Source organism: Pseudopipra pipra, chromosome Z (genome assembly GCF_036250125.1).
Source record: "Pseudopipra pipra isolate bDixPip1 chromosome Z, bDixPip1.hap1, whole genome shotgun sequence".
Taxonomy (NCBI): Eukaryota; Metazoa; Chordata; class Aves; order Passeriformes; family Pipridae; genus Pseudopipra; species Pseudopipra pipra.
The window spans coordinates 22,839,550-22,863,787 of NC_087581.1; the positions used below are offsets into that span (position 1 = coordinate 22,839,550).

At 40.7% G+C, this 24,238-nt stretch overlaps 1 protein-coding gene across 6 annotated transcripts in view; it reads right to left on the minus strand.

The window, feature by feature from the left end:
- Window positions 1-16,583: 16,583 nt before the first annotated feature.
- ARHGEF28 (Rho guanine nucleotide exchange factor 28) overlaps window positions 16,584-24,238 on the minus strand; it is a 113,146-nt gene continuing 105,491 nt past the window's right edge. For all 6 annotated transcript variants that reach the window (XM_064641205.1, XM_064641204.1, XM_064641208.1 and 3 more), the window contains one exon: window positions 16,584-17,654. In XM_064641205.1, the coding sequence (XP_064497275.1) occupies window positions 17,494-17,654 (161 nt within the window). In that variant the 3' untranslated portion in view covers window positions 16,584-17,493. The remainder of the gene's footprint in view (window positions 17,655-24,238) is intronic.

Here is a 24,238-nt window from a genome sequence, read left to right on the forward strand (position 1 = left end):
TAAGCATTACTATTTAAACCAATTAGAATGGCAGAATGTACTTCCTCTCTCAGGTGGATTTTGCTATGGCTTAATCCCAAAACAGAACACCTAGGTTACACGCCTATTGGCCACCATGAAATTCTCCTTTTCAGTCCTATAATGCACTCCTTTCATCCAAACATTCTAAGCTTTGTAAAAGCTTATCAACAGATTTCAGAGTGTTGTGATTTTATAATTTGAGAAGTTGAGTGCTTGGTATTTGTTAGTCATGGGCTTTGCTGAGCTAAATTTACCTTACCAAAAGGAATGCACATAGCCAGACAATTTCCTCCCATCTTTCCATCACACGTCTAGGCAGGCACCCAATTTTGGAAGATGTTGAATTAGTCATGTGACCTGCCTCTGGCTATTAGGAAATAATTCTCACATCTGTTTTCTTGGCATCAGACAAGAAATGCACTTACCCATCAGAAACCCGGCTCTTAGGAACCTAAAGGTTGTGCACAGTGTTTAAATCTAACCACTGCTGTTGAGGCAGCTTTTTAATGCTTCTCTCCCTTCATGTTCCAGGTGTGTTCTTCCTCTAGTGGAGGAAGCCTCACTCCCATCCCAAAACCATCACCTGCTCCTATTGAAGTCAGAAGTGAACATGCCATTATCTTTGGCTAGAGTCTCAAAGGGTATAAATCAGTGTAACCTCTCTCTTCATTACATGGGAGATATGCCAATGTACACTGGTTGTGGATCTGCCCTTGCAGGTTCATACACCATCTGCTCTGCAGTTTGCTGATTTTCCAGATTAAGAATCAGAAGACATGAAGACACTCTCAGAGGAGATGAGCACTGTATGTCATGGCTATACTTACCTTGCAGTGCTAGACAAGCTGCAAGTTGCCAGAGAGAAGCTGATGTCATCTGGGAGTAAAAATCTGTAAGAACTTGCCAGCTCTCTACCATATCAGAAGTAAGGGCTCACATTTCTCTTTCAAGTCCGTGACAAGCCAATGTTGGAAGACTTCAAAGTCTTCCCTTTTTTTCTGTGGAGATCAGCAGTTTCTCAGCTCAGGGTGGGATGAGTAATCAAAGCTTTGTAAGTATGCTATAGCATTTACAGGGGATATAATTAATACAGAAATAATATAACCGGACATGCCTGTCTCGTATTGGCCTTTTTAGCCACCAGTATGCTTGTGACAAACGTGGGTAGAGACTTTTCCCTAATCTTCTTTTGCAAAGCCCAGCCATGATGATGATGATGATGATGATGAATATGTATATATTTGTATGTGATTTTTGAACTTTCTGCAGTCCATATGCAATGAAAGAAAAGAATGAATGTAAAACCTCAACAATTTGATGTGACATGTTTTACAACCACAGCTCACTCTTCCCAAAAGTGCAAATATCTCTGTATGATACCACAAGGAGAATGAATCATATAGAAATAACTAAGAATCACTACATGCCTAAGTCCTAATGAATGTCCCATGAATGAGGCAGACTCTACACCTGCCTCTGGAAAATTTACTGTTCTGAAAAACTTACTGCCTGCTTCAGTAGTAATTTTAAAATAAATGCAGTAAGACACTAGGGTAAGTTAATTCAGCCATAGACACACCTTTTCCTCAGGCATAGTGTTTGGGGGTTTTTCACCCTGCTTACTACACGCTTGCTGTCAGCCTTCGCATTTCCCTCATAACAGCTCCTGCTTTACCATGTCAGTAAGTGCCCATACTCGCAAGGGAGAAAATGTTGCCTTTACAGGAGCCCTTTTTTCAACACATTCCCCCAGTTCAAGCTTGTCAAGCACCATTTTAAGCACCGTATTACATTGTGCATCCAGTAATCGAATGCAAAAACATAATATCTCTGCAGACTTCCTGCTTGCTTTCTTTTTTTGTCTCAAGCAGAATATGTGCGGTGAAAAGAACTAAATTACTTTAGACTGTCCCTAAGAAAACTAAAGATTAATTATATTAGAGGTAAAGACTCATGCCCTGCTCCCTTAGGATGATTTAACAATGTGTAGAGCACTAGAAGAGATTTTTTTTCCCCTGTGTCTCCCTCCAATTTTTCCAGGAGAATTATCATTTTCTCAACATACACACATCATTTGGGAGTTCCTTTTGTTTGGAAAGCACTGCTATGGTTCAGTCCAAGCTTCAAAGCAGCACGGAGAGGGACACTTCCTCAGGCTGAAAAAAAGCTGGCCTGGTTTGAAGGGCTGGAAGACAGCTTGCTAAACCAGGAGCCAACCAGATCCAGATCAAAGCTTGATCTCTCCCTTTCAGGCAATGGTAAAGACTTGGTCCCGATGGAAATCAGCGGCAACATTTCTGCTAACATTCTGTTTTAACCCAGCAGCATCATAACTGGTCATTCTTTTTCTAGGCCAGCAAGCAAATACAAACACTAAGCTATTTTGCCATGTTGTCATGAGAGGGGGAAAACTGATAAATGAATTTAAGAAACACTCACTCATACAAAAATAAAATGCCAAGGTGCAGGGCAGGCATGCATGCTGTGAGCAGATGGGTCAGAAAATGTTCAAGCCCTGCCAACACACCCCAGCACTTTTGACTCAGTTTCTGTGTGTAGAAAATCTTTGTTATGAACTGAGGGGAGTGGATTCCTGGAGTAAACAAGCATCTGAAACATCAAGGATCCTTTCTAAGTTTCTCATAGAATCTCCTCCATCTCAGGAATACCAGGAATATCATGTGTCAACAAAGCAAGAGTAGCAGAAAGATGTCCTGAAGGTCCAAAGATCATCAAATTACTGTTAATATTTCCATGATTTTTTAGTCTCTAAAGCTATCCTGGTGCTGGGGGCAAATTGCTGCTAAGTTTCTTTGCTGCCATGGTACTTTTTTGTAGGAATGTGCCAAACCCTGCTTGGAAACCGAAAAGATCCTAAGCCAGGAGGTGTCAGCCCTGAGCAGAACCACAGCCTCGCATCCTGGTGATGATCAAGGACCACGAGCTTACTCAGTTTATCCCTGAATCCACATAGACTTATAGCCCTTGACCTGAGCCTGCTTTTCTGCCTTTCAGACTACTCTCCATGCAGACAGGATTTTTAAGCTGCTGTTCACTTCCCTTTGGCCAAGCTGCTGCAAATCGCCTGGCACACCCTCCCCTGGACATTAAGTGTGCAGCCACAGCTCTGAGTCTGTGAGGCACAGAAAAATCCAGGTGGCAAATCTGCAAGAGAAGGTTGTGGGGATGGAACGTGAACCAGGCAGTAGTTGCCTCTTTGCAGTGTTACAGTTTAAAGCTTGGGGTGTTATAGGGCGAGGATGTGTGAGCTTATTTTGAGCCCAGGAACAGATCCACTGCTGAAAGGGCACAACCCTACCCCATCTTCTGCTTTTCTAGGTATTAGATGGAGGCATGCTGCCGAGCCAAGCAATTAATCACATTCCTTAAACATTGTCAACAGAGGCTTGTTTCTCATTAAACCACCTGAAAGCGGATCTCCTGACAGTCTCAAGAGGAAAATAAAGAAGAAAGGTATTTGTTTCCAGACACAGTTTAAAGATAACAAAACAGAAACAATTATTGTTAATTTTTTTTTTCTGCAGCCTGAGATAAATTCCCCTAGTGATATCCTATGAGGGAAAGAACTACAGCAGAGACACTAGTCTCCTATTTCATGTCTCCCACATGAGGTGACAGGAGTTAACTTGAGCATTGCCAAGCTACTCTCAACTCCAGAAATGTACATGGGCATGAACTCACCGAGGTCAGGGATAGAGTTACAGGCTTACACCAGCATAATCAAGACTGGTTCCACATCTGCTCAGTGAAATACGGTCAGACAAGTACATACAGATACATACTAAACACTGATGTGTTTAGAGAGAGATACATAGATAGATAGATAGATAGATAGACAGACAGATAGATAGAGCAGGTCACCTGAATTTTCATGCCCCCTCTCTGTTGGTAGGTTCAGCTGCCCCAGTACAATGCCGATCTGAATTAGCTGAGTGGAGGATGCTTACAGTCAGAAGTGTCAGCTTTCTTATGCAAATAGCAGGCTAAAATCCTTGCAGCTAGTGGAAGTATGGGAGGCTTGATGTTGGCTGGTTTTTTTCCGATTTTTTGTTTATTTGTTTATATGGATTTCCTCTGTATAAGTAAAAGGCACCTGTTTGTGTGAGAGGACACAGCTGCAGGACTTTGAATTCATTGTTTCTCAGAGTGTGTCTTATCTCTGCGCTTCCCGAAAAACTTCTGCAGTCTGGCATGTGTTAAAGAGCTTGGCTATCTTCAGGAGAGTCTTGGGAAATCCATATAGAAGAATTCCTGGCTGTTAGCCCTTCTGTGGCCTCAAGGTCTCCATTATAACTTTCCTAGGCCCTTGATTTTTACAGCATTCATGGCCTCCCATGCTCAGGAAGGGTTGGCTGCATGATGAATATGACCAGACCTCTGACGTCAGTCGTGGGTGCTGCTGAAAACTTTGTCACTGCTTGCTTTAGTAAATCAGTTCTTACTCACCTCTTCAGCATAAAGTAGAAAGGAGCTTCCCTTACTCCTGCAGTTGCACACAGCTGGGCTTTGCAGTGAGACATCCAGGTAACCCTCCAATCTGAGAGGGGATTAATCATACAACCTATTTCCTACAGAGAGCAAGCACTGGTGAGAGAAAGGTCACATAGGAATGGCCAGATGAGTCATGAATGAGGCAGATCCCTACCTTCCTGCCCCTCTACAGTCACAGAAAGACTGCAAACCTGTAGTCTCTCATTGCCTTCTAGTACACAGATGGTTGAATGATGCATCATCATTAAACCAGTTCTCATCTCCTTTTCTCACAGCTTTAGTTCCACTTGGGCTTGAAGGGGAGGGGCATGCAGCTATGGGTCAGACTTCCAAGAATCTATAAAGTTTGTAATTGCTTTTGTTTTCCAAATAATTTTTCCTGGTTGTCAAAAGGGAAAGTCACTCAGATACTGATACTAGAATATCAAAAGAAACAGTGACATTTAAGAAACTGAACAAATGAATATATCATCCCCAGATATGACAGATGCTAGACATACCCCATTAGCCTTTGCTTTTTCCTTTAGCAAGGTTGAAAAAAACTTTCATGATTAATGAGAAAAAAATATATTGAAAATACCAATACATCATCTCAGGTCAGTGCAGCCCTTACACACTACGCTTCACACCAAGGAATAGCAGAGGTGATTTGATTTTTGAAAGCTGTTACTAATTGTTCATCATCTGTCAGAAAGCTCATTATCTCCTCTCTGCTATGATTTGCTAATCAGTTGCATTCATTCCTACAACCTATCCTTTAAGCCATCAGCTACGAAAAGTGCAGTACCCAAATGCTGAAGTCTTCACTTGCAAGACCTGAGCCTTAGCAGCATCTCCCAACGTCCATGTGCGGTACAACAGTATAGGAGGTGCACACTATAGCAGGAGGAGTCTGCAAAATTTCTCCCCAGAAGCTGTCTTAATGCTCAGCATGCAGGATCCAACATTCCTTTTGCTAGTGCTAAATCCAGCTGTCAGAATCTGTTTTTCTGAACCGGCCCCAGAAGCAGTGGCCAAATCCTTTAACCTTCTTGAGAAAGAAAGGCCTCACACACTGTCCAGCTGGTCATTAAATAACATCCCCTTCTGCCAGCTCTGGAAGGGAGATAGGGATCTCCATGCCATTCCTGAGAGGCAGGATCTCCGTGCCACCCCTCTGAGCTGTGGCTGCAGGCAGCAGTCCTGGGCAGCCCCATCAAGGTCAATGGAAGAAGGACCAAGTGCCCCTACCATCTTTGTCACTGCTATGGGTGACATTCTGTGTGGTCTGGCAATGGCTTTTGCACCACTGGTGCTTCTGTCCCTTGTAAATAAAGGGACAACTGTGTATCTGGCTGACATTTTCCCATAAGGGTATTTGTATGGGGCTCATTAAAGCCAATGAAACTCTTCCTCTTTATTTCAATAGATTTTTTAAAAAGCTTAAAGAAAATCCCACATAACCTAAAGCTACACATCAGTGCAAGTGAAAGAACTTGGCATTCAACACTGAAAATAATTAGGAGGATTTAAATGATAAAAAAGAGACACAAATTGCTTTGAATATGTGCATAGTTGTGTGCAAAAACACACATTAAGATCCCAGGTTTTTGGCAGGAAAGTCTATGTTAGTTAATATTTTATTCTGTGAAACAATATGAACTCAAGTTAATCATGTATCAGATCCTTGGTTCCCTTAGATATTATTTCTAGATAGCATGTGAAGCTGAGGCTTATGCTCTTCAGTGCAAGAAGGAGATCTTAAGAAAAAATGTTCTAGTGCATCTGCTGGATCTACTGCAGAAGATCAGCAAACTTAAAGGTGAAACAAAACAAATCATCCAGAGAATTAAAACTACTTTTTTATATTATACTTAAGGTAACACAGTTACATATTGTCCCCTACAGAGATCAGTTAGTGTAATAAAATCCAGAAAATAAAATACAGAACACGAATGCCTATCCCTGCCCCACTCCATAGTTTTATCACCAAACAATTCCTGAGACATCCTTGGGCTTTTTTTACATAGAAGATGCAAAATGCCTTAACAATACCCAAGCTCTATTTCAGCAAATTAGTTTGGATAGCACAAACACTTCAGACACAGCTGTACAGCACTTACTATGGGTCATTCTCCCTGCCAAGGCACATGTGGCTCCTGATGTTGTCACACCTACAGTTTGTCTGGTGTCTCAGCCTTTCTGAATGCTTTTAATGGTGTTGGTTCGTGCAGGCATATTCCAAGAATCTTTAGATACAGATAATTTCAAGAGTTATCATTCAGTTACTGTTTCATTAGGGAAGACAGAAAAATAAGGAGCTCAGGGAAAATAAAGATTGATTTGAAGGCTAGGAAGGAAGAATAGTGTGTGAGAGTGATCTAATAAGGAATTGTAGGAAGGCTTTCATGTAAATATTGTAAAAACATAACAACATCCCACTGTGTATTGATAATGAAAGGGAAAAATAGTTCTTTACAGAAAAAATGGCAAATATCTGAAAGACCAACTATCAAAAACCCCAGAGTCAAGAAGCAGGGACCAGGTCAAAATAGTATTTGGACATTTATCTAAAACTAAGAAAGCATCTAAACTGTCATTGGAATCAAATAGGTGGTAACTAAATACATGTGTTTCAAAACTATTCATTTAAGAAAAGCATGGAGTAGGAAAGTATGCCCTTGTGAAACTGCTCTATGTGTCTAAAGAGATAAGCTTACATGTACTTATAGAGATGATACAGGTTTCATTTGTTTAAGGGTTGAGAACTGGGGCAGAGACAAGTATAAATTTACTTGAACTAAATCCACTTGAATTTCAGCACAAATATGAGGACATTCTTCCTAGATAGTTCACTTATTTTCTGACTTTCCTAGTGACATGGTAACTGAATCGATATCTCCAGTCTATTCCAGTCCGATCTACTTAAAAGGTTGTCTATGTTTAATTTAAGCAATGTAATTTAACCACCTAATCAGTTCTGTGGATTTTTCAACTTTCTCTCAAAGGTTAATTTTTTCACATTGTGGATTGGACTATACTTTTCTTTCTGAAAACAAAAAGTTTTCTAAATCAAAGTAAGAACAAGCAAGTCTCTCATTAACAAAAAGAAAACCAGAAATAAATCCAGACTCATTCAAAAGCAGGCTGCAATCTTTCCTAATTATTTCCATAACCCTAGAGAAGCCACATTTCCCAAGAGAACCTGTGAGATAATCTTTGACTATTAAGAAACGAGTGGAAAATGCAGCAGATTTAGCAGGCAAATTGGAGAGCAAAAGAGAGGATTGAGCACCTGGGAAAGAGATACGTTTCATCATTCATTAGACTAGCTGTTATTTCTCACAATCTGGAAAAAAACATTCATCACTTTTTATTTCGCAGTCACATAGGCAATTCAGAGAGTTTTACACTACAAATAATTCTATTAAAAAAAAAAAGTATTTCAAGTCCCAGATCGCTATATGAGCAGCAGACTCAGGTATGAAATTTTGCCAAGAGTGCTTAGAAAATTATTTTTAAAAATAGGATCCAGAATGACAATTTGTGCTGCAGAAATATTTTATTTAATAGTGCTCAGCAAGTTAATATCCTTGCTTTTTCCCTCAACCTATTTAGATAAAAATGTCTAATTTTGTCTTGCTACTAGGAATGGTGGGAACCCATTTTCTAATCAAGAAATGCTGGACACTTGTCCTCTGAAAACATGGAGCTATTGGGCTTTTGCAAAATTTCACTTGGAAACATTGTAATGATTTTTCCTCCACTGCAGAAAATGTGTGCAGTTTTGAGAAGTGGATTTCTTTTCAATTGAATACTCATAGAAAACACTGTGACTACTTTTTGCATTTCTTTTTCAAGCAGCAGTGATCCCAGTGCCACCAGGGAGTCAAACAACTGTGGCTGCTCTGAGGTAATGTATCCCTACTTCCTAAAGGCCCAAAAGAAAAAGTTCACGTAATAATTTTTCATGGGATAGCTTTTGAATATTTTCCTCCCTCTTCTTTTTGAATGAGGCTTTGAAAAACTGGGACTGTTCACCTCCCCTTTCAAAGGCAGAGGGAGAACAGGACTAGCATTGGAAGAGCAGATGTCCACCACCATATCTATCTCCCTATTTGGAGAGTGCTGCTCCTATGTGTGGTCCCTCGTACCTAAAAAACCTTCCCTACGAAGCTCAGGGCATGTGCTGAAGCACTGGCAGAGAATTGGGCACTACTTTCTCACCATCAGGCAAATCTGAAAAGATTTAACACAGTCTTAAAGATTTCAAGCCCTGCTATAGCAACAGAACAAATGCTTATTAAGCATAGGAAGAGGAAAGGGATTTGAAATCATATTTCACTTCTTCCTTAGAGCTCAGCAATTCCCAACAGACTTCAGTAAAACAGCAAGGAGACCTAAACTTTACATACATACTCACATAATAAGCTATCCCCTCTCTCCTGGCATGCATGTAATTGTATTTGTATAAACTCCTCTCAAATATATGATATGCTTGAGCTTTCTAGGCTACCATTAATGATACTCTTTAATTTTAGTCTATTTCAAAGGTGAACTGGCTCTTCTGAATTCCTAAATTTTGTAGGAACAAGGAGGGAAGCTTGTGTCTTTGACTCTGGTATTCTCATATTAAATAGCTAGATGCTGATTTTAATAGTCCTTTTTTAAATCTTCTTTTTATCTGTATTTTTAGGCGTGTAGACGCATCACTCTTCGTATACCAAAAATTCACTTTATCTGAAAAGATATCACACAAAAATTAAAGTAGGTATCTCTCTCTTCCCTTGTTTCTCACCCCACACACATGCACGTTAATTACAAGCAGAAAGCACAAATGACACTACATACTACACAGCATCTGCTCAGAACTTAATTAATCCAACCTTCACACAGTCCCCATGGCAACAATGCTCAACAGACTACTCCGATTTGGAATATTCAATAAAGCATCTTACACTACATATTTTATTCAAATTACAGCTACAGAACTAGTTTCACGTTTGCAATGCAGTGCTGATGGAAACAGAATGATTCCTTGCTCTACTTGAACCCTCCTCACACATTACCTCATTAAAATGTATAATGATGTTTGAGCTAAGTCACATTAAAGCAGACATGTTCTTTTTAAAAGCCTAGAAAGAAGTCTATTACCACATTTTTATGTTTAAAAGAAAGTCTTGGGCTTCATAAAGTAAATAGGAGTATTTTGCAGTGCTGTGCCTGCAACTCATATCATAAAGGTGATTATAAAAATATCGGTAGCGAAAAGGAATTTCTGTGGTGTGTTTCATACCTTGCTAGTTCTGCTATCTCATCAGCTTAGGCTCCAAACAGACATTTTGGCAGGGTATGACCCCAGCGATTAAATGTTAATGGCGACTGGAGTAACAACGGCTGCTTCAGCTAAAGGGAGAGCTGGTTGTTTCAGTTGTTCAGTGGGCAAGGGGGCCCCATTCTCAGTTTTCGTTTGTACCTAGCTACACTGAAGGAGGCACTGGATTGGATTACTCCACCCTGATGGTGACAGGCCCCCCTGTCAGGAATTAAAAGCTTGTCTCAGCCCCTGATCCCCCATAAAAGTAGTCCTGATGGCCAAAGGTCCAGAGCAACCCATTGCCTTTCCCACAGCCAGCATAGCACTGGGAAGCTGCTTAGGCAAAACCTCTTATGCCAGCCTCAAAGTGGGAAGCACAACTACCCCTGCTGTTTTCCACCTCGCACATGCCCAGCTAGTGCCTTCCCCAGGGACAGGTGTGGGAAGGGTCCAGCAGAGGACCTCTGTGCCCCTAAGCTAGGTTCCCTTGGTGGGACTAGAGCGGCATGCTGCATAGCGCAAGGATCATACCCACCAGTTACCATCCTGTAAACTCACAAATTATCTATTTGTTGAAAAAAAAACCAAACCAAACCAAAAACCCCCAAAAAACAAAACCCCCAAAAACAACCAACCAACCAACCAAAAAAAAAAAAAAAACCAAACCAAAGCAAAACACCTTCAAGAAAACTTACAAGACAATTGACTCAAGTAGAAATTTGGATAAAACAGTGGATGGGGAGGAGGCAGGAGCAGGCAGCTTCAGGCTGTGACTGTGCACCACTGACAAGTGGATGGAAGGCACACTGGCTTGGAAAACCTGTCAGTGCTTGCATCTCATACACTGCCATATCTTTCCTCTGGGTATTAAATCACAGCTTTAAACACTGACAGCATACATACAGAGTTAGAAAGGATTATTTTGCTATCGTATGCATACAACTATGTTGGTCTGAAAGTATGCACAAATTAAATGTTAATCTGAGTCCAAGGATAATCTAATTATTGCTTCCTTTTGAAGTAAGAGGAACAATATTTACTGAGTAAATTATGGATGTCTAAAGGTAAAGCTTGCTTTGAAGATTAAACAACACACATGTTGTTAATTATTATAACCATACTTGACCCTTGTTGCTTTGCAAAATTTGAATTAATTTTGAATTTTCACAGAGATGTTGCATTTCAGAAGGCAATACTTCATTGTCAGTCATCTTTTATTACATGGCAACATAACAAAGAGTGCCAAATATATGAGAAGCTGATTGTGTGATATGTGCAGTGCATAGCTACTCTGCAATATGGAATAAAATACTTATTTTACTATAGAGGGGCTGCTGGCAGCATAGGGAAGACATTCTTATCACCATGGACCGCATTTGTGGGCCAGTTCCCCACACACTTACACCTCTGTCCTTGGGGAGACAAGCGCTGGTCAGATGCCTGCTGCAAAGGGTCCCGAGCATCCTGGTTTTGTGTTGTGGGGGCAATCATGGCATAGCAATGGACACAGAGAGGCAAGACTCTCTCCAGGAGAGTTTAGCTGCTCTGGCAGGACCAGATGGTGTAATCTCACTGTCCTCCTCTGCCAACTGTGGATTCTCAACCCATAAAAAGCCTTCCTGCTGCCTGACTGTGAAATCTTGCACCATATTAAACCCAGTAGATCCTATTCAGCTTTACTTTCATCACTAGAGCTATCTAGTAATTTAATTATATACTAAAGCCAAGTTAACAAAACCCCTAATCAAACAATAACAAATAATTTTTATAAAAATGTAATGTCACAGAATACCTATATGGATTTTTTTTCATCAGTGACTCTCTGAACACTGTACGAAAGAAGCAGTCTCCACTGTTGCTTCTGCTGTTTATTTCCCCACCCACTTATTTCTGAGTCCCTATCACTTTGTCTGACAGTTCATAACCTGACTTTGAAAAACGTTGTGCAGAAGGGAAGCATTTTGTCTGAGTCTTTCAAACTTAGATCCAGGTCTGCCTGTTCCAAATATCTGATGTCCTTCAGAACTCTTTTATGTTCAGGCCCATGTCTGTAATTACCCCTGAATCGCTGACTGAAATGGCAGAAATAATAGGTTGGAAACATCTGAGCAATGTTTATGGAAATGTTTCTGCTTATCAGAAGCAATCATGAAATTGAATGGTAAGCACTAGTTGAGTTACATTTAATTGAAAGTATAGATGGAAGGACTGTATTCTGGTGAATTTCAGTTGTTCAGGTGTTTTGAGCTCCAAATTTCCCAGAAGGAAGAATATTTTGAGCTTAGTGTCAGTAAAGCATGCTCTGTTACTCATGATCAGTATAGTTGAGAAGCATGTTGGAGTCTTAGCCATCTCATGGGGGTTTTAGTTTGTGAGACTCCAACACAGTTCTGCCTGCAGGACAAGCAGAAGTAACCAATCACTTACCAATAACTTAAACTGCTTCCCATCTTTTTAGTGGTCAGGTGCAATGCTCATATCTTGTCCTTGAAAGTTGTTATACTGCTTTCTTTGAAGAATTATGCTGTAAATTAAATGAGAACAGCTGGAATCAGAATTGGAAATTGAATTGCTTCTGCTGTGCAAACTGTGATTTCCAGTAAAACAGCTGATGCACCCTAACTTCTGTCAATAATTACTTTGTGTGAAATATCCTTCAGCACTCAGCATTTATTCTATATGCCAAGAGAGGTTTCCCAAGGCTGCAAGTCAGCTTTCATAACCTGCACACAACCATTCAACCTCAAGACAGGCATTGAAAGGTTGAGAGCCAGGCAGGGGGGTGACCTGATCGATCCACAAGTTCCCCCAGGGCCCCAGCACTCTGCTGTGTGGCAAAGCAGCGTTGAACATGCAGCCAGCTTGCAGCATGACCTGTGGCATCAGGTTCAGTGACACTTAATGGCTCAGTCTTTGCACAGCCAGGTTTTCCAGATTACCAAGCTGCCAGCATTGTTCAGCTGATGGCCATGAACCAGCCCCAGAGTTGGAACCCTTCCCTCAGCACCCATTGTTCTTCTTAAGGGCCATACAGAGGAATATGCCTTGTAGTTTATCTGCAGCATTAGCAAGCACCTGTAATTTGTTCTCAGATTCTCAATTAAACAAACAATAAGTAGTGTGATAAATACCAACTTTTTTTCTCTGAATAAAAAAGTTTGTTCCATGAAGGAGCTTAGAAACCCTTCATGGCAGGGGACCACTCCTCCTGTCTTCTCTACACCCAGACCACCTTTTTCATGTTTCTTTTCTTCTGGGCTCTACCCAGGACATTTCAAGACTCAAACTCACAATTTGGTGGGTGCTGCAGACCGCCCTGTGGCAGAGCCCTTCCATATAAGGGGTGGGAACATCCTGATCTGAGCCAGAGTGAAGAGAAGAGGAAGAAGCTTCTGCATAGATGATCCATAAGATAAGAAACATAGTTCTCTGGGAATCTGGGAGCCAACTGCTGGCCTGAATAGAGCTGCTGCCAATACTGCTCTACATGTCAGTGGAAAACAATGACATTCCCAGATGAGATACCTGGATCATTTCATCACCACAGCCCACAAAACTCCTGCAAGTTCTTCCACAATCCGCTTAGTCTTTGATGATCTCCTGATACAAGAAGACTAATAGTCTATTTTCTGATGTACTTTTGCAGAGCAAAGGGCTATATTGATGAGAACACTTCAGATTAATCCCAGGAAGGTTATTCTTTGAGGTTTTTCATTTACATTGAAGAACTGAAACACTCTGTTTGACATCAGCCTGCCAAAGGGATCCTTTCTGCAAAATTCAAGACACTGAATTCAAGCCAAATTCACAATCTTATCTCAGAACCTGGCAGTGAGACAGAAAAATCTTTTTGGAGGTTAACATGTAGCTATCCTTATGATTAAGATTATCAAGAATATTCACAGCTACTTCTGCAGTGTTTTTACATACAAACCTTTACTAAGGATGAGAAAATAACAAACACATCCATTTACCTTGGCAAAATGGCACAAATCAACTGCAATTCCATAAGAGCACACATCCAACCTGTTTCAGGGTGCGAACGCCCCATAGCCTAACCTGTTTCTACTTCTGTAATATAAACTGGGCACAGTGAAGGATTTGGATGGGAAGGATTTGGGGCTGGAACTCTTTTCAAACAGAATATTTGTTAGAAGGTATCCAAGTAGTCATTTCCCCATTTGTCATCAAAGTCATAAGGAAAACTGCCTCATCTGCAACTCTTCATTGTGTTCAAAATTCAGTCAGAGCAAGTTGTACCTTACTTAGCACAGCTCAGGCTCTTTGCATTTCTTTGAATGAACACTGCCATGAAAACATTTTTAGCAACAATATGGAATATTACTACAGAAGTTGCACTTACTTGATTAAGAAGCAGTGAAAATCTTACTTTTTAACCTAAATCGGTGGCATATAAATTAATGCAGCTTACAGGGCACTCTAAGCAAAATTATTCATGTTCCTTACATGAATAATCATCAACAGATATTTTTTTCAATCACTTCAGTAAATAACCTTCAGGGAGTTTTGCTGAGAGCCTAATCTGTATTTAATTTAGTAATTTGAAAATAACATGGATGACCTTTGTGAAAAATCTCTTAAAAATGCAGCTGTGTTGTTTACCTTAATAGTTCAACAGCAGCCAAGTGAAGTATTTGCTCTATTCTTGCCTCATCCTACAAATGACTGAATATATAAATCCAAGATTCTGGATCCAGGCCACTGTAAGCCTGAGCTGTTCATTAATTCCTTCTTTACCATTATTACAGACTTGCTGAAAAAAGATTTGTTGCAGGTTTCCCTTAAAAATATCTCAAAGTTGTTTGATCTGATAGCTTTACTAGCATACAACAACATTAAGGAGAAAATGCTGGAAAACTCTAGGTACTACAGAAAAGAAATACCCCTTTTGTTAAATGATGGAGAGAAAAAAAATATTTAAAAGAAGAAACAAAGAGAAAGCTCATCTCACTGCCGTGGATATTTGTAGTAAAGCAACTGCTCCTTTAGCTTAAGCACTGAAATGAATGACTAAATCAGATTCTGAGCTCTCAGAGGCAAGATGCCTTGAGGAGCATAGCAAAAAAACCCCACAATATATGTGATGAAAAACAATAGGCCTTGCAAATAAGCCCCCTTCAAAATAATGTAAAAAAGGTGAAGAGAATTTATGAATATATTTTTCTAAATAAAAAGGAAGGCACACCATTAATATATGCCTCATGATAACTGAAAATGCATCCTGCTACAATGGCTGAATCTCACTGGGGCTGCGTTTAAATTCTGCTAAGCATTAAGAAATGCCTAAATAATGGACAGAGTTCAGGGGCGCATAATACATCTTGTTATAAAGAGCACCTGCCAAAACCATACTGGCCTATATTTAAAAATTTTTTACAATTAAAATACCTAAATCTAGAGGCCATCTGTTTCCTGCCTTTGCCTTCCTCAAGTGCTAGAAGCTTTCCTGTAAACACAGGTGAGTAAAATAAGATGCTGCGTGATGTTAGGGGACTTAAAGATTTGCACAACATTTGAAGTCCTGGCCAGCTGCTTTTCAACTCCCAGCCCTTCAATTAAAACTGATGAGAGAAGCAGTATCCTCTCTTCCTCTCCCAGTGGCAAGATCCTTACATGGGAGTTCCCACACCAGACTGGGACAGCAGCTATTCATCCAGCAGCTTGGATTTGACAGTAACCAGTACCAGATGTTTCAGCCAAGGCACAATAAAATGCAGAGAGAGTAACTGTGGAGAAAACTACTCATTTTTCCCCCAGTTTCCTGCAGGTCCCTGGGCAATGCACATATCCTGGGACATACAGCATCCCAAGAAATTGGTCTGTATACTCAGAAATTTGCCAAAAAACTGTTCAGATGGTAACTCTGAATTCAGTGCTGACTGGTAAAACAGAAAGGCCATGGACTGTCCTTACTGCAGAACCATTAAGAGAAGTTAAATCCACATTTTAATTTTAGTCTAATTGTGAAAAGTACAAAAGGTAAAACAATTCTAGGAATTCTAAAAAAGTTTTTTCTCTTATAAGAAGACATAAAAGTGCTGTTGGGTTAGGATGAGTCTTGAAGGCTGGACACAGACACTGGAAAATACATCTGCAGGCCCAGTCTTTCCCTGATGACATTTCCACACCAAATAATACCAACTGAGAATCAGGTCCGATTCATGAAGAAAGTCAGGTGCTCAGTTGTTGGCCCAAGATACCACCTGAACAGCTAGTCTGGTAGTCCAGTGAGATACAGCTCAGAAAGCTCTGCCTTTGAGTATTCCCCGCAGCACACCAGTCTCTGGAAGAGAATCTTCTGCATCAGGAAACCCTTGCTGACAAACATACACCATCTAAAACTCTACTCCCTGAAAAAGATTTTGGACAACTCAAGGCTTAGGGTAAAATGAAAACCATATGACATTTGGGGCTTACCCAGACAAATGGGCAGGACCAATCCTGTGTTTTTCTGCCCCATGAGGGTAGAGGTGAGGCAGCTCTGACTCAGAAGCTGTGAAGCCACATTCCTGCTGTGCCTCTGCTAATCCCATCAGCCACACAAAGCAGCAATAAGCACATCCTTGGTTTTGCCAGCTGAGATGCATGGAGCACAGCTTTGGCTGTACTGGACCAAGGCAGACACATCTGCAGCAGAGCTGAGTGCAAACAAAGTTTGAATTTTATTTATTTTTTCATTTTCCTCCTGTTTTCCTATTTCTTTGGAGAATCTGCCAATGAATCAAAGTTACAGTTTTGCAGAAACACACAGAAAATTTATTCAATTTGACAGAAGTGTACAAATATTTCTGAAAGACGAAAAGGCATGAAACAGGTCCTGGTTTCTTACTGCCTAACACACAGACAACCCCAGGAACCTGAAAGCAGAAAGCTACCTGGCTCCTACATGGAAAAGCAGTGGAGTTTCAGAAGGGTTCAGTTAACTAGAAGCCTACTATTTCCTCCCTTTCTTGTCTTTTGACCAGTGAGATGGTTTCATCTGGTAACTTTTAATGCATAAGGGCACTTACTGAAATGAGATATAATACAATAACAAACGGATTTACTGCATCTCTGCACAGAAACTGGCACTAGTACCATAATGATGATAGGCTTTGGGACATGAACAAACACTTACACTTATGCATAAAAAACATCTTCTGCTGAACAGTTCCTGAGCCAGGGGATAAAGAAAATGACCCAACAGAGAAGTGTACATGGCACATTTCAGCTAAGACTATAGCCATCATTCTTAGATTGCTGTCTTCTCATGTTACATCACAACTGTTAGAAGGTTACTGATACACACTCTCAAATCTCAAACAGCAGGCCTGTCTCTCCTAGTTTGTCCTTTTAAAAAGAGGACTCATGAGAAAATCAACATTAGTTTTCCCAATTCCTGGTGACATCTTTGCAATTCCAAAATGTCTCTCCTACTACCCATTGCTTCTTGCAAAGCAGCTAAAATTAAATCATAAATTAAAGGTTATACGACAAAGGCTTCGAAATAACTTAATTGCTGTATTTATCAAGGGAAAAAATTTACATTTAATATTAAACACTATCCTTAAAGCCAGCTGGTCATACAGAGAGCAGCTACAGATACTTAGAAAAGCAAACATGGTTATATTTCCAAAGTGCTACTGAGATTAGAAAACAAGCCATCAGAGGTAAACAATCTTCTCTTCTACTCTGCCTCCACTTTCTGTGTCCTGCAGGCTCTCAGGCTGACGGCTCAGCACCAGTGCGTCCACTTGTGGCGACTGGATGGATCCCTTGTTTGGAATGCTTGTTTCAGGACCCTGGGTCTGTGATGTGTTCAGATCTGTAACACACAAGAGAAGGACATGAGACCATGTATCTTCTGCCATGCCAATGCCGTCACAAAGAGAGAATTCTGACTTTTTCATTAGCACCATTTTCTAGTTTGTTGTATCTGTCTAGAAAGGAAAACAGCATTCTAGTACAAGTTATACTACAGTTTGGTGAGAGGTACCTTACACAAGTTTACTGAAATCTGTTCAAGTCTGTCCACTGTCACATGAAGGATGCTCACTGTCATTATTTTTATAATAATAATTTGAAAAAATGAATAGCCATACTTTACTGAACATACACAATAATGGAAAGGCTTAAATGACGTCAGAGTTGGGTTGGATGGAAACATACAGCACATAATCAGTGCCTTTGTTAGTAATAATACAATGGTAGAATTAATACAGTCTTCATCATTACATAAAAATTTATTTGCAAGCCTTCCTTTTACAGATGAAAAAATCAACTGAGCAAACCCAGTTAAGAGTCTACGTGGCTGGCACTTGCATTCTGATGTATAAGCATTCTTTTTTTTTTACCAAGTTATTAGTGCTTATTTGCACAAACTACCTACTCTATTCTTGTCTCAGTCCTTTAGGTGTGATGTGGAGAGAATACTTGCACCCCAATACTACAACATTATTTCACACAGATCTTCCTTTGTTATCTTTCCAGTCTTCTCCCACAAATGCAGAGAATCAGGTACTTGTTTTCCAGCACTGAGCAATGGAGACTTTTGTGATGATCTGTGTATGGCTTAAAAAAAACAAAACAACACAACTATGGTTGAGTTTTATCCCTAGCCAGCATTCTGTAGCACTTCCGGCCCTACATCTTAGTAGTTGGCTTTTCTACATTTGTATGTCTTTAAAGTAGTTTTACCATAAAAACAATCTGCATAACAAGGGAACGTGTATCCTCATACATAGTGATGAGAAAAGTTTGCAATATTTTTCACTGTAATCTTGGCCTGACCAATCTCTACTATTACATCAGGAGAGTTAAACTTTCATTCTTCTGTCTCAAAAAAGGACTCTGCAAGAAGAAGGGGAGCTTGGAATCCTTCCCATAGCATGGTAACACCAGAAGCAAGCAAACTCAGAAATGGGGTCCTTTGAGTCTTGATCATTCATGCAAAGAGCTGAGGATGTCATGCCTGCTCTGGTCCATACTTCTACTCACATGTATGTGCAATGAAAATCTATTAAAAAGGAGTTATTTGGGGTTTTAGACGCCATGTCATTCTAACTGGTGGCAATTCAAAATGCCACCTGCCTACATTTGGCACTCCCCTGACACATGTGGCTTTCACCAGTCTTGTTCACTGATGCAGGAGTTTAAGGCAAAACAAGCTTGCTGGCACCCTGAAAAGCTGAGGCTCCCCAGCTGCTCCCTGCCACGATGTGTGTGGAGCAGTATGAGATGATTATGTGATGGGCATGTGGGAACACATCCTATCACTGCCTCTGCATTCAGCATCTTCTCCTCTTTGATATTCACACAGCTGCGGGGAGCAAACAGGTTTTGGGGCTTCAGCTCCCAGGGTAAGCCACATGTACATTATAAAGATTGCTGCCAAGACTGCAGGGTCATTGGCAGGGGCAAAGTATTATAAACAAGCAGTGCTTAGTCATAGAGGGATGACACAGGACGTTACCACAATTAATCCCCAAATGTCTTTCTTTTACTGTTTTATATTGAATTTAACAGATTAAGTTTCAGCCTCGATGAAAATTCAGAGTAAGTCTTGACTGCAGGTGAGTTATTTGCAATATATAACATAGCAGAACTTAAATCCCTAACTTATTTGAACAGCCTTGATTTTTTTAAAGATGACTTCTTAATTTCTTTATTTTTGATAGTCATATTAGAAAAAGAATGCAATTTGCATCAACAGAAGAAAGCAGGACTATGTCTGCTTTTCTTTATGAAAGCTGGATACATTGAGTTTATTTATTTATTAAAAAGAGCCCTATTAGTGGAAGATCCTCAGCTTCTAAACACTTACATTTTTGAGTAATTTTACCCACATTAATAGTCCTTTTTAAGTCCTGTGAGTCTATTCACTTTACCAAAGTTATGCGCATAAGAATACCAGGCACTAAACATTTATTTGAAAGATCTCTTTCCAAAGTTTATGAAGTACATAATTGGAGAAGCCTAATTACAAATTTGAAAAAAAACACAAAAAAGAAAGAGAAGCACCTTACATGCAGTTATTTTCCACCATCAAAACTAAACAGTAATTGCTTCACCAATTAAAACAATAGCTGTTTCCAAGCCATTTCTCATTACCTGTTACAACTCTAAGCAGTAGAGCTGAGCAGTGGAGACCATCCAAGTTCTGGGAAAACAAATCAGATTCTGTCACTATCAAAATTAATGATTTATTACTACTTTAGCTGCCTTTTTTTTTTTTTTTTTTTTTTTTTTTTTTTTTGGTTAATTCTGTTGCATCTGGAGAATCTGAACAGCAGAAGAGCATTCAGGAGGTGACAACGCAGCTGCTGCTGGGGTGACAAGTGGCTTCAGGCTGGAAAGGTTGTGCTTTATCCAACTGAGGATGGAAGGAGCTGGTTTTGGATGCACTTCAGGTGGCACTCAACACAGACTCTGCCTAATAAAAGTACAGTGTGTCTCCAAGGCAATACACTCGCCCTGCCGCTGGGGAGAGCGCCTGCTGTTACTCTGCCCGGTGCCATGCTGGAAGCAGCTGAGCCAGGAGACCAGCTGTTATCACAGGCAGCAGTGTGATGTGGCTCAAGAACAGCTGCACATAAAGGGTGTAAGGAGTGACAGAAATTACAATAAAAGTCTCAGATGAAGGAAGAGTAGGGAAAGGGGACTCAACCACCAGCCAGCACTGTTCTTGTAATGTAAAGCACCAACAGCAGCCAAGAAGCCTCCCCTGAGCTATCTGGTACGGCACAGGGGAAATAAGCTGTCCTTGTCACCAAGAGAATGCTGAGAGAAGTTCTCCTCTTTAAATGCTCTTCCGAAACAGGGAAGAAACTTTCAAAACTAGACTTGAAAACATCAGCTGCTCTTTACTAGAGAACTCTGGGAGCTGAGGATGTTTAATAAAAATGCAAACCAAACTGATTATCTGTGCAGACATCAAGGCTGCTACTGGAAAAATGACATCCAGAAAGCTCTCCTGGGCTCCCCAGGCAGCTGGAGCATCCAGGGGAACTCCACAGAACCTCTCCAGGCCCATTCTCTGCTGCACTGCGACAGATAGTCAGAATTCACTATGGATCAAGAGTCAGGTAAGTAAGGACCTTTTTGAGCCTCCTTAAACATCACTGTAATTCACCTGTCGACATCAGCCAAAAAATGAGTTTTGTATTACTCCCTTTCTTTAAATTCAGCATTTACTTATCCTTTCCACTGCTCCCTTCCAAGGTGCCAAGGGATGCTCCCTCTGGTAAGCTGTGTTTAGCTCAACAGCGCGCCCACCAGACCAGCACCCACATTACCAGTGCCCGGAAAAAGCTCTCCCACAGCCCCTACCCGTACCCTTCCCACCTGGGCCAGGCTCTGCCTGCTGTCTGGCTCCCACAGCCTTGCACAGAAAGGACAAGCAAAAGAATAAGACACAGCCCTTCTCTTGCTCATTTACACTCATTTTTTTTCCTTCGTATTTATGTAAGTGCAGGAAATATACCCTGATTTCCAAAGCTTTAATGAAACTGATCTGTAGCTGAGACACTTCCACAGGGTCTACTGTGAGACTGACAGCAACCTACTTCCTCCCACTTTTACACCAGCCAAGGGCTGTTGGTATCTCTCTGCATCCTGGACCCTGGAGTTTATGGGCAAACTGAAGCCCCCTTTAACTGTTTCTCACTTACGTAAAATATTTTTCTCCTATGACACTCCAGGTAACTCTTTCCTAAAGAGCAAGCCAGATCCGCAGCTGCATCATGGGTACCCCTAGACAAAAGTGAACAGCAAATCAGAGAAATACATTCTTTCAATGTTGGGCTGATCAAACACCCCAGAAAGAGCGATGTGCTTGAGGCTGGAGACCAAATACTAGGTAATTTGTGATATTAGGTAATATTAGGTAGTCAGCACTTCAACATTTTGGTCACATGTAGTCCAGCAGTGCCACATCACAGCACAAAATACCCCGAAAGTACAGCTTTTTGTCCTTTTTATCTCAGCCAAGACCATCCCATTAAATAAACTCCAGGCATTCCCTGTTGTGTACCTCACCAATTGTCTCAAAAGGAGTCAGAGGCTGTTTCTAACAAATTCTGAAAACAATCACAAATTGTCTAATTCACACAGCTACCACCAAATCCAACATTAAAAACAAATCCAATTTTTCCCCATTTTCCATGAGTTTAGGTCTGGTATCATGAGGACAACCATGAGGAAACTGCAGACACTCTTCCCATGCTTTTCTTAGACAACCTCAATATAACAATAATGACAGTTCTCTAAATGGATTCAGGATCCAAACTCTGAGAAATGACAGCTCCTGGCTAAAAACGACCTTCTGTTGTATGGGAAAGGGGGAAAAAAGCATTCTGCATCCTAACTACCATACCCTACCTTTTCCATAGCACTGAGACAGGTTAGTGGTGTCTCACAAACTGCTGAGAAGGTGAAGGACAAAGCAATTGTATTTGCAGGAATCTGAAATCAATACATAACAAAACAAACACAGCCCATGTTTCTGAGGGGGGGGGAGGGCGGGGGATACAAAAGCCAAGTAAACAACTCATTAGTCACACTGATTCTCACCTCCTGTCTGTTGTCATAGGATGTAAGCACTTTCACATCAAATAAATGCCACAGATTTTCTCCTTCACCCCCTTCACCTCTCCTCTCTCTCTCCCAGGATCAGAGCTCTTCACGTAAGCCTGGAGTGCTCACAGTGATGATTATGGGAAGGACAGGAGGACATTATCAAGGCAAGAAACACTCCAGGCAAAAAAAAACTCTCTCGAGCCTCTGTGTTTTGAATAGAAAGCCCTCAGTTTTCCTCCTTCAGCTCTGACTCTGGGGTTTCACAGCATCATAGCATAATTCAAGTTGGAAGGGATCTTAGGAGGCCCCTGATTCAAACTCCTCCTCAAAACTAGGTCAGCTCTGAGGTCAGGATGGGCTGGACACTTTTTTACTTCCTAGCTGTTTCCAAAAAAAAAAAAAAAAAAAAAAAAAAAAAAAAAAGGAGAAAAATTTAAAAAGAAAAAAGAAGAAAAAAAATAAATAAAGGGAGGTTTGGAAGGAATACACCACATGGATTTTGCAGACACTGAATTAATTTACTGTGCCTTTCAGAGATCTGTGTCTCATTGGCCCTCTTTACAAAATAAACTTTCATTAAATGAAGAGAGATTTCTGCCACTTTTAGCAACAAATATGTCAAACAGTCTCAAAGCCATTACTCCTCTGAAAATAATAAATAAAGTTAGGTTTTGGGTTTTCATGTATTTATAATAACTGGTACCCAGTTCATCTGGACTGACAGCTGACACATCAGCTTCAGGCCACCGTTATGTGAAATGGCAGAGCTGCTCTATTTAATCCCCCACTGGCACTCATGCATAATGCAAAGCAAAAACAGACACCTAAAAAACAGTGCTAAGTCTACCAGGTCTGGGATATTCAAAGGAATTCAAGGGTAACAGGCTCTCATTTGCCATTACTGTTCAATATCTCACGACAACCTGACTCCCACGGGCTCCACTGAAAGTCCCCGTCGGCAAATCCCACAGCACCTCTTTGTCTCTAACGATGCTCCCAGTGGTTTCCATGCAGACTCATTAGTGACAGCCAGCCAATTCCCCAGGGAACTCCAGGCACCTCAGCCTCTTTCCCTTTCCTCACCATGAAAGGCATCAGTTTTGATTGCTTTTTTTAAAGCCTACTAAGACTTTCCTAATTTGCGATGGATTTTCCATACTACAGGTTTAGTCGTTTATGGTTGGTGGGAGAAAGGGAATAAACATCGCGTGCAGCACTGCACACCTGGAACGCTTTGCCATCACCCTGGAACAACTAGGACACTGCTGCTACTGTGCCAGTTCAGAACACTTGCTACAGATAAGTCATCTGTAAGCCTTGAGGATCTGAGAACAATTCCCAGCAATTTCGCTAGGAGTTGAGATCTCACATACCATGGTCAAACAAGGCCCTTCGCACCTCAATAAAGCTCATTTCACAGCAGGAACTGAATTTGGCACTGGGTCTCAAAAAACACTGGGAAAAATATTTTTACTAAAGTTACCAAGGAAAGAGGAGCCTAATCCATTTCCCAGCTGACTGAATAAGGCAGGAAATCAATCTGGGTATTTTAATGCTGTTATTTGCTTTTAGCCAGCCCAACCCTGTGAAAAAGCAGCAGTTGCATTTCTTAGGCAAACAAGCACCTTCATGAATAAGAGGTCTTTACACAAAAAGCAGATGAGGAATTATATCATAATAGAGCCTACATTAATTAGTCTTATCAGCTTTTGGTTCATTTTTTTGTTACAAGACAAAGAACAGAAAGAATTCAAAGTCTATGATGAATAAGGTCTGTAACACAACTCTTCTCCACGTCTGTACTTTAGATTTTTGATCATGGTAAAATTTCTG